The sequence below is a fragment of the Fundulus heteroclitus genome, chromosome 4 (genome assembly GCF_011125445.2).
Source record: "Fundulus heteroclitus isolate FHET01 chromosome 4, MU-UCD_Fhet_4.1, whole genome shotgun sequence".
NCBI lineage: Eukaryota > Metazoa > Chordata > Actinopteri > Cyprinodontiformes > Fundulidae > Fundulus > Fundulus heteroclitus.
This window is the reverse complement of record NC_046364.1, coordinates 17,610,042-17,619,390: the sequence shown is the minus strand read 5'-3', so window position 1 is coordinate 17,619,390 and position 9,349 is coordinate 17,610,042. Positions and strand designations below refer to the sequence as shown.

Sequence of the window (9,349 nt, the reverse complement as noted above, 5' to 3'; positions counted from 1 at the left end):
ATTTTCTTGACTGAGTTAACTGCATCCACACTTGACTTTTGAGTGTTGCCGTATAAACGAAGAACAAACTTTAAAAGTTTATATAAAAAGGATTTATTGAAGTGAATGGGAGAGAAAAGAAACAACTTTGATGATGACAGTGGATTTATCAGAGAGGAAAATTTCTGAGGTAGGCCAATTTTCACCATTGCAATTACGAGAGCAAACAAAGTCCAAATCATTGACGGTGTTCCAATTTTTACACTTTGAAATGGCATTTAAATGCATTTACACTGCAATTGTAACCTCCAGTTCATACCAATTACTTCTCTACACTAGCAGGACCAGTTCAAAATGGTCACCTTCATGTACCAAAAAAAACAAAAAACAAAAAGAACAACATGGGCTAAACAATAAGTTCTGATGTCAAACATTGTCTTTTCATGGAAAGATTATGCATACAAAGTTCAAATCCAAGAAATTTCACACTGCGTATTTTATATAAAGCAGCATACATATTTAATATCTTATTACAATTCAAAGTTTCACCTCAGTTGTCTGATCAATGTCTGCCGTCGTCAAAGGGAATACAAAAAAATAGATTTGGTCATTATTTACAAGAACACGTAATTTCCGAACTATCAAAGCTGAGGGTTTAAGGAGGAGGAGCGGCTTTGACAAAGGCAGACATGTTGGTGCCAGAATTTGTTTCGTTTTTTTTTTTTTTCTTTTAAAAAAAGCCCTGCCTGGGTCACACCGAGCACGTTCAGACAAAAAGTTTCACACCAGGACAGCAGAGGGTATTGGCTTACTGGTGACACTGCAAATACATAACATCTTAAGAGGAAATAAAAAAAAAAAAAAAGAGAAAAAAAAATGACGATGCAAAACAGAACGTATAAGACGAGGAGAGGACACTCGTACATCAAATCCAGTAGTTGACTTTAAAATGTAAAAGACATGCACTCTTTTTTTTATTTTGTTTTTGAAGGGGAAGCCATTTAAAATGCATAAATTATCTCAAACTTGTCTTACATAAACAGTGAGAAAACAAAAAAACATTCTTAAAAAAAAAAAAAAAAAAGGTTTATCTCTGCTATTGTTTGATATTACAAAACGGGTGTCCACAAAGCAGGTAAAAGTGGACTGTAGAGACTGGAACATGGGATTATTAGAGGTTCGGGAAGTCCCCCTGTCAACCTGACTGGCCAATAATCAAGAAAAAAAAAAAAAAACACATCCAAAAAAACAAAACAAAAAAGGAAAGAAAAATAATAAAAACACACTCCTACTGCAAATTAACTGAGGGCAAAGATTTCTGGGTTTGTAGGGAAGTGACTGGGAGATACAAGTATAAAACAATTCACAATTTAGCTTACAACGGAGTCTCAGTCATCTTCATCCTCCTCCCCCTCCTCATCCAGCTCCCGTTTTCTCTTCTGACCTCGCTCTTCGTCTGCAAAGCAACCATCAAATTCTGAAAATCAGCTGGATTTCTCTTCAAATGGAGTGTAATTTCATATCATCGCTGGCTTTCAAATAACATGTGAAACATATAACACTACCTAACAAACCATTAACATTTTCTGAATACAGTGTATTAAGACCAAAAGCAGGGTCGGAGTAGCAATGTTGACAGATGAGCTGGGCGACGTGCAGCAAAACGTTGTCTTTGCTTTAAAATGAGACGGCGGGCCTACAGCGGCGCATTTTCTAGCAGTTACCGGCGCAACCATTATCCAGTCAGCACAGTGGCTGAGGGTCAACAGACACAGAGGAAGCCTTGTTGATGCATTACGGATCATTACCCGTCCTTTAGCATTTTGATAGGGGTCGCCTTTTGCATTTGCTGGGTGTTCCAGAACAGTATTTATCATTTTTTTCCTAATGTTGTAACCAAAAGATACATGAAGACAGCTGCAGACGTCTTGAGGGTTGCGGTTGTCCAAGACACAGCAAACCGAGCATTACCACAAATGAGCAACACTCATTGCTAACTGGTGGCACTTCTGACAGCCTTATAAATTCACTGATCAACGCAATAAACACATGACCTTTCAACGTGTGTACAGTTCACTGCATTTCCTGCACTGAGTCTGGGTATTTATCTTCTATCGGATCAAACAGTTGTGCAAAAACAAAATAGAAACTAATCCCAAAACGACTTTGTGGTGTACTTTTCTTCTTTTACATTGGTGCTCACCTTCATCGTCTTCATCGTCAACCTCTTTGTCATTCAAGTCTTCCTCTTCTTCCTCCTTCATTTAAAAGACAAGGACAGAAAAATGAGAGCGACTACGTCCAGCTATGTTGTTATTAAAAAACAAAACATAGAATAAAAATCCAGTTTAGTCTTGCCCACCTCCCCACTCAGATCCTCTTCCTCCTCTTCTTCATTCTCCTCTTCATCGTCATCTCCCTCTTCATCCTCCTCGTCTCCAGGTGGAGCGTCATCATCATACTCTTCCTCGTCTACATGTAGGTGAAAGCAGCAGGCGTTTACTCGTTACCGACATGTTCCAAAGTCAGAATTAGCCACTTAAGCAGTGCAAAAAAAATAAAATAAAATAAAAAAAAGAATCTATCCACTCGAGAGCTCTTATGAAGCTTTACACATACCGTCTTCATCTTCCTCTTCATCTTCTAAGCCCTCGGCGTAAACCTCGGCATCGGAGTCAGGAGCCTCTTTGTCGTCTTTGTCGTACCCATCCAGGTACGTGAGCTGCGGTAAGAGCTTGAACACGTTGTCTCTGTACTCGTTCAGATTTGTTACTTCACAGTTAAACAGATCAAGGCTTTTCAGAGACCCCAGTTCTTTCTGCCAAGAGAAAATAAAAGGTTCAACGAACATTTCAGCAAACCTCCTAGCTCATCATTACCCTTTTTTCCCTAAATTCCTCATCCTGCATAAAGCCCACTGCGAGGCTGGCAGCTGTTTTCTTCACAGATGTGTTTAACAGTGTGCCACTTCACCGTTTGCACACACAATTAAAAAATTAAGAACCCTTTTACAATTATTTAGTCTAAAGAATTTATAACGAACAGTACACCTCTGCACCTCCTCCACCTACTCACTGTCTGTCAACCAGCTGAACAATGTTTAAACCAGTGACGTGCAGTCAGGGGAGGCAAGTGAGGCCAGGCCTCACTTGTCATTATGGAAAGAAAGAAAATATATAATGATGATAATATAATATAAATTGTGATTCACTCAGTCATTTGTGATAAAAGTTCTTTTAATCTAATTTCCTCATTTATTATCATATTCTCTTTAAAATCTTAGACTTTTCGCTATTTTTCATTGTAAAACCTTGGTGACGCTGCATAGCGAAGCCGGTGAGGCCGCAGCGAGCTTGGCCTCCCCTGGGATTGCGCAATCCCATGTTAACTGCGCTGACTTCCATTCTGTGAATGCATCTTCCTGTCTCTAGATCATAAATTCAATTGTTCAAACTGTTATGAACTGATTTTCCACAATTTAATATATGTGGATTACGAATTGTGTCCCAAAACTGTAGAGTGACAGCAAGTTATGAATGTATTATTAGCGAGTTTTGCTAAACAAGTAAAGCACTAAAAAGATTAAACATACAGCTGGAACAGGACTGATGAAGGAAGGCTTTCCTCCCTGGCAGTGAGCTCCACTGAGACTGAGAGAGTTTTAAAACTGAAGAAAGACAAAAAGGACTTTTACCGGAAAGTAATCAATGTTTTTTGTGCAAAAATAGTGCCGCATGGACTTCATTTATAAGCAGAGGTAAGAAAGCAATAGTTATTCATGTTTTGTTTTTGTAATGACATGTGCGTAATGTGGGTTATATTTTTAGAATGTGTTACAAATGCAGAAATCCATCATAACTCATAAACTTACCAATCAAATGACAAATTATTTAGTTTTATTTTTTTCCTTCAAAGAATTAATATTTTTCCATGTCTCTAGGTGAATGGATTTGGCCCAATGAGTCTCCTTCAGCACTTTGCAATGAGTCTACTCTGTAGAGCGTATATATTTGTAAATCTGACTCCGTTGATGTCAGTGCCTCACCAGCTATGAACCCTACCGCACGTCACTGTTTTAAACTAACCATTTTTTACACTATAAAAATAAGCCATAACCTGTTTTCCTTTTATTATCTGATATTAAAGCTGAAGTAGGGAGTTTTGAGACAATTGTGGGCAATTTGAACAAGCCCACCTTACAGGTCCCTCCCCCTTGCTCTCTGTTGCCTTACAGCTCTTCCCTCTACAGCCCTCCCTCTCAGCCAGAGCCTGTCGTTCTGTTCCAATGTTTATCTGTTTTCTGAACAGTAAGAGATGTATTCCTGTAAAGCAGGTTGTTTTTCTGCACAGCTACTGCCCATTCCCCCGCAGCTGTGGGGGAGGAAGATGAGCAGCGTGTAAACAAGAGTGATTGACACTGCTGACAACCAATAAGAGCCAGACATTCCTCCTGACTCTGATTGGTTGTTTCTGTCCAGGAGCGGTGTATTTCTATTCATTTGTCCTCACTGTGCGATATTAAATCTTTCCATTTTTGGGATTATCCCTACAATTCTGTCAGGTCGTAGTGAATTTTAAAAGTCATGTATACAGAAGTTGCCTGCTAGAGGCTTTAAAGGTGACCGATTATGGTTCCTTTAAAAACATTTTGCTTATACAAGGCCAACGGCTATGCAAAACATTTTCACTACATTCTTTGGACAAAATCATTCTCAGATAATCAGATTTAACCTCCTCAGTTTCACCTATTTTGAGCTCCTTTAAGAATGAGCCGTTTTAGGGCTCAGTCAATTTTATGCAAATAAGCTGGAGCTGGTGCCCCCCAACCCCCCAGCCAACTCTGTGTTTATACCCGAACTTTGCATCCATTTTCATGTGTATAAACAGATGCACAAATGGTACAGCCGTACATCTCAGACATAGAAGCTGAAGAAATGAAGCCTTCTGCACAACCTGCAAAGATGCAGCAACAGTTTCTGAATGATAAGTATTATTATTAAAGGGCTGCCTTACAGGGAGTTCCAGATATGTTGAAAGCTACAATTCTGCAGTGTTAAACTATCCTGTCATACCTTCTTAACTGCTTAGAAACATATACCTGTGAGTTTTATGTTCTTATAAAGTGTTGGTTTGTGTAAGATACTTTTAGGGGGGATTTTGCTTGTTTTAGGTCAGAAGAATTGAGAAGAAAAAAAATTAACACGCTAATGGTGTCAGCGTCCCTATGAGATTTTCAATGCATATGAGCATAATGCTACGGTTAGTTGTCTGTGTAGACTGTCCTATCTTCAACTGCCTAGAAATCTCCCTGTGGGTGTTATGTTCCTACAAAGTGTTGGTTTATATAAGATACTTCTAGGAGGCCGTTTGGTTGTTTAAGGTCAGAAGACTTAAGAAAACAAAATAAGGCACTGATAGTGCTAGCATCCCTATATAAGTCTCAAATTAGCCTTGTGCTAACCGTTAGTCGTGTATATTTTCAGCTGTAGTTTAGTGTAATGCAATTTTTTGACATGTATTAAAAGGTAGAGCCAGGGATTTTTTACAAAAAAGTAAGTTAGAAACGCCCAAGTTCCTTTTTGAATGTGCATACGCAAAACCATCTTGCCTACTCTTCCGTTCCTTAAAGAGATCGTGTGAGAAAAAAAAAATCTCCCAAATAAACTCTGGTCTTATTTCTGTTATCTGAGGCCTTACTCTTCTTCTCATAAACTTGTCAAACAGTTCGCTTCTTGCGACTCTCAGCCATTTTCAAAGCATACAGTGAGAGCAGCGGAGCTACACCGTTTTACTATTCTGTCATTTAGCAAGTAGGGATTATTCCGACAGTGAGAAAAAAATAAATACTTATGTCTGGTTTTACAGATATGTCTGTTACTATGTTGGCCTAAAAGAAAACAATCAGATGTTACATATGGTAAGTACCATGAATGTGGATAAATATGTGTTAATATCACTGACCAATGGTTCTATTGTGCTGAGGTCTTTTATCTTGTTGCCGCTGAGGTTGAGATGCGTGAGGTTCGGACACTTATCCGCCAGAACTTCTAACCCTCCTGAGATCCGGTTATCGCTGAGTTCAAGCTGTTGACCAATCAAAACAATCAAAACACGCACAACTTTTACAGTCTGGTATTTTGCACTTGTTCCTTTCAGAAGGACACCCACCTTTTTCAGTTTCTTTAGCTTTGGCATGTGAGCAACTGTTGTCAGACCAACGTTGATTGTGCTTAGAAATTCTAGCTCCTCGAACTCGTCCGTTAGGCCCTCGATCTTGCCTTCGTTAGAGCGACAGTTGTCCAGCACCAGCTCTTTGACCTGCAGAATGGTACATTTAGTTTGCACTTGACATAAGACCAAAATGAATCATATATGAAGCTCAAACACAGGGGGCAAAATATTTCAAGTACTTGGTAATTACGACAGGACTAAGACAAAAATAAATGTACAGGGTTACATAGGTACGTATGTATGTAGGCGCATAGATATACGTGTGTGTGTGTGTGTGTGTGTGTGTGTGTATGTATATATATATATATATATATATATATATATATATATATATATATATATATATATATATATATATATATATATATATATATATATAGATATATATATATATAGATATATATATATAGATATATATAGATAGAGAGAGAGAGAGACCACTATGAATGTAAATATGACACCACATGCCCATTCCTATTTCCTTTTTTTGTATTTTTTTGATCCATTGTATATATGAAGATTCACTGTATATAACTGAATGCACCTTTCCTACTCTGCACCTTCTTGTATGAGCCGATGTGACGAGTGAATTTCTCCACTGTGAGATAAAAAAAAGACTATCTTATCTTATCCCTGACTTTACCTTTTAATGCAAGTATGGACAATTCCCTATGAAAATTTATTTTAATGTAATGATAGCGGTTAACAAAATTAACAAATCTTGGGATGCCTGGGTGCCGTGCATTATTTTTACATGGTACACTGCACACTCCACTAACAGTCAACAATAGATTAATTTTCTTTTTGTGTGTGTGTTTTTAAATTAGACTTATTTATACTTCTATCCCTGCTGCTGAGTTTTGGCAGACACAATTCAGCCCTTATTCAAATACTACAGAGCAACTGCAAAGCTCTGACATAAAGATGATAAAGTACCGTCATAGTCCTTGGAAGGAAAGATAAACAAGGGGTGTGGCCACATTCGACCGAGGACGAAATGAAAGTATTAAACAGTTTTTACACTTTCAAGTCCGCTTTATTTGACCTTCTCGGGGCAAAATGAGAGACCCGCGTTCACAAGTACGCTGATATCTGACATTTTATTTGGACCTTGAACGTGTCTCTGGCCATCAACAACATTCAGCGCGGTCGGAACAGATCTCGCCGCTCCAAATACCGCGATGTCTTGGTTATTCTATTATTACGTAAATAGTAATACATTTAGACCTCTTTTTTTTTCCTTAAGTGACAAACAGACCCCAAAAAATTCCGTCTGTGGGTATTTACTAAGCTGTTGGTTGAGCAAAAGCACACTGCGAGCGGGGCGTGTTTGGTCTCGGAGCGGCGCAGATGTACATTTTAGAGAGGAGAAAGGCAGCGGGAGCCGAGCAGACCTACGAGTCGTGCACAGGGTCATTCGTGAGTAGGAGGGGCCGCTAAAGCCGATTAGATATCAGCCAGGCAAACCTTTCATTGTTGCTTCACCTAAACCATAGTGGGTCGGGACTAACGACGAGTGTAGACCGCTAATAAGATGAAGGTATGATGAACCGCTCGTCGTTCGCGTCGAAGGGACGGGGTTTCGGTGCGTTTCGAGGTGCCTTTGTTTCTGGGTAAAATGGCGGCTTGTCCTAGTTCTGGAAAACTGGAGCAACAATAACAACGCGGCTGGAGAGCCTGTTTCCGAGTCGGTCGACCGGTTAGCCCTAAAATACATATTTAAAAAAGCCGCCCCCTCCCCTCTCTTTGTGGTTTACACCAGGGCGTGCTTGTGTATCGTCTCCCCCCCAGTGCTCGCCCTGCCTGGCGCTTGTTGACGGTCCGTACCGACAGCGAGTGGTCGCGGCCATCTGTCGGGGGCTTCTCCGGTGGAGGGCTCCACGCTTCGCAGGCTCCCACGGGGTGAGCCGCTCTGAATGCGCCCCACGCAGACATCGTTCTTCCCCCCCATTTCAGCTGGACGTCTTCAGCTTACACCCACCACGGGTCGCGGTGTTTTATGCATCGTTTGATTTCATGACTTCCACTAATGCGCATCCGCAACCCGCCAAGCGCACGACTTGAAAATGTTGGAGGAGGACGAGTTGACCGGCGAGACGCACACGGATAAACGCGGCGTGATAAACCGAGCGCGGCTCGCAGATGGAAAAGTTACAAACATGGCTCCTCGTTGCTTAGCGTGTTTATTGAGGAAAAAAAAAAAAAAGCTGTTCGGCGAAGGTTGGAGCGGCGCAGAAAGTTGGAGGCAGCCGAGCCGCCGAGTGTAAACACGAAGCCTAAACGCAACAATGTGAGCGCTCGGCTCCATCATCTTTTAACTTGGAGGAAACTTTGCATCCCCCTCCCAACGCCGAGACATCACACGAAATATTCTCCATTAGGCAAGCGTGAAACCATCACAGGGGAGGGGGAGATGCGAGACCCGACTTACATCTGACGGAGTGCGGTTCCGCAGCTCCAGGTGAATTCTCTTCTTCATGTCCATCCTGGATCGGCGCTCAGATGATACACACTTTTTTTAATAATTACTGCAAATGCAACTACCACCTCAGGAGCAAGCTGCTGCTGTTCATTCAAACTTGATCCGCTCGGTGGGCGGCAGCACGTTTCGGGATTGTCGTCACCGCCGTCCAATGGGAAGAGCCGATTAGGGAGGGAAGGGATTTACAGACGCGCGGCCCAATGAGGCCGCTCTTATACAACTGGGTGGGGTTTTGTTGTGAAGTTTGGTTGTTTGTTAACCAAAGTTCACATGGAAATAGATATTATTTTACTGTTGGGGGGGGCATCAGAACGTAACCATCACTAATAAGCCTGCAGACGTACGTGAACCTCACGTTTCTAAACAAACAATTCCCACAGTTTTTCTTAAGTGTAACTGGGAAATCATGCTTATTACAAATAAAGGCTTGACAACATCAGCTTGTGTGGTTATTCTTTATTATTATTATTTTATTTTAAATTCAATTATTGAAATAAGGATCTGCATTGAATGAAGAAAAAACAGCTTAATCAGAATAGCTTCATAAAAGTAGGAACATTAAAGACTGAATTTAAATTTAGTCCCAGTGTAAAGTGGATCTGGGTTTAAAGCGTTTTGTTCAAAGTCACAGAATTTGTTAGAATATTTTGTTTGCAC

At 40.5% G+C, this 9,349-nt stretch overlaps 1 protein-coding gene across 4 annotated transcripts; it reads right to left on the bottom strand.

Annotated features, from left to right (window-relative positions):
- On the bottom strand, positions 1-8,848 carry anp32a (acidic (leucine-rich) nuclear phosphoprotein 32 family, member A). Of its 4 annotated transcripts, XM_036136197.1 has the most exons (8): positions 8,642-8,848; positions 6,148-6,297; positions 5,941-6,063; positions 2,599-2,797; positions 2,342-2,451; positions 2,183-2,237; positions 1,424-1,435; positions 1-528 (listed from the first exon to the last, which is right to left on the bottom strand). In XM_036136197.1, the coding sequence occupies exons 1-8, from the start codon at positions 8,693-8,695 to the stop codon at positions 386-388; spliced, it is 846 nt and encodes a 281-aa protein (XP_035992090.1). In that variant the 5' UTR covers positions 8,696-8,848; the 3' UTR covers positions 1-385. The 4 variants fall into 4 exon arrangements, with proteins under 4 accessions (XP_035992090.1, XP_021165300.2, XP_035992089.1 ...); XM_021309625.2 differs by having other exon boundaries at positions 74-1,435; positions 8,642-8,846; XM_036136196.1 differs by lacking the exon at positions 8,642-8,848 and adding an exon at positions 8,038-8,360 and having other exon boundaries at positions 74-1,437; positions 2,194-2,237.
- Between the last annotated feature and the right edge of the window lie 501 nt (positions 8,849-9,349).

Excerpts from the sequence above, each read along its gene's own strand:
- anp32a (XM_036136197.1), bottom strand. The coding sequence starts at position 8,695 with ATGGACATGAAGAAGAGAATTCACCTGGAGCTGCGGAACCGCACTCCG. Across the intron at positions 2,798-5,940 it reads TCAGCACAATAGAACCATTG|AAAGAACTGGGGTCTCTGAA; the intron begins GTCAGTGATATT and ends TTCTCTTGGCAG. Across the intron at positions 2,238-2,341 it reads AAGAGGATCTGAGTGGGGAG|GAGGAAGAAGAGGAAGACTT; the intron begins GTGGGCAAGACT and ends TTTTAAATGAAG.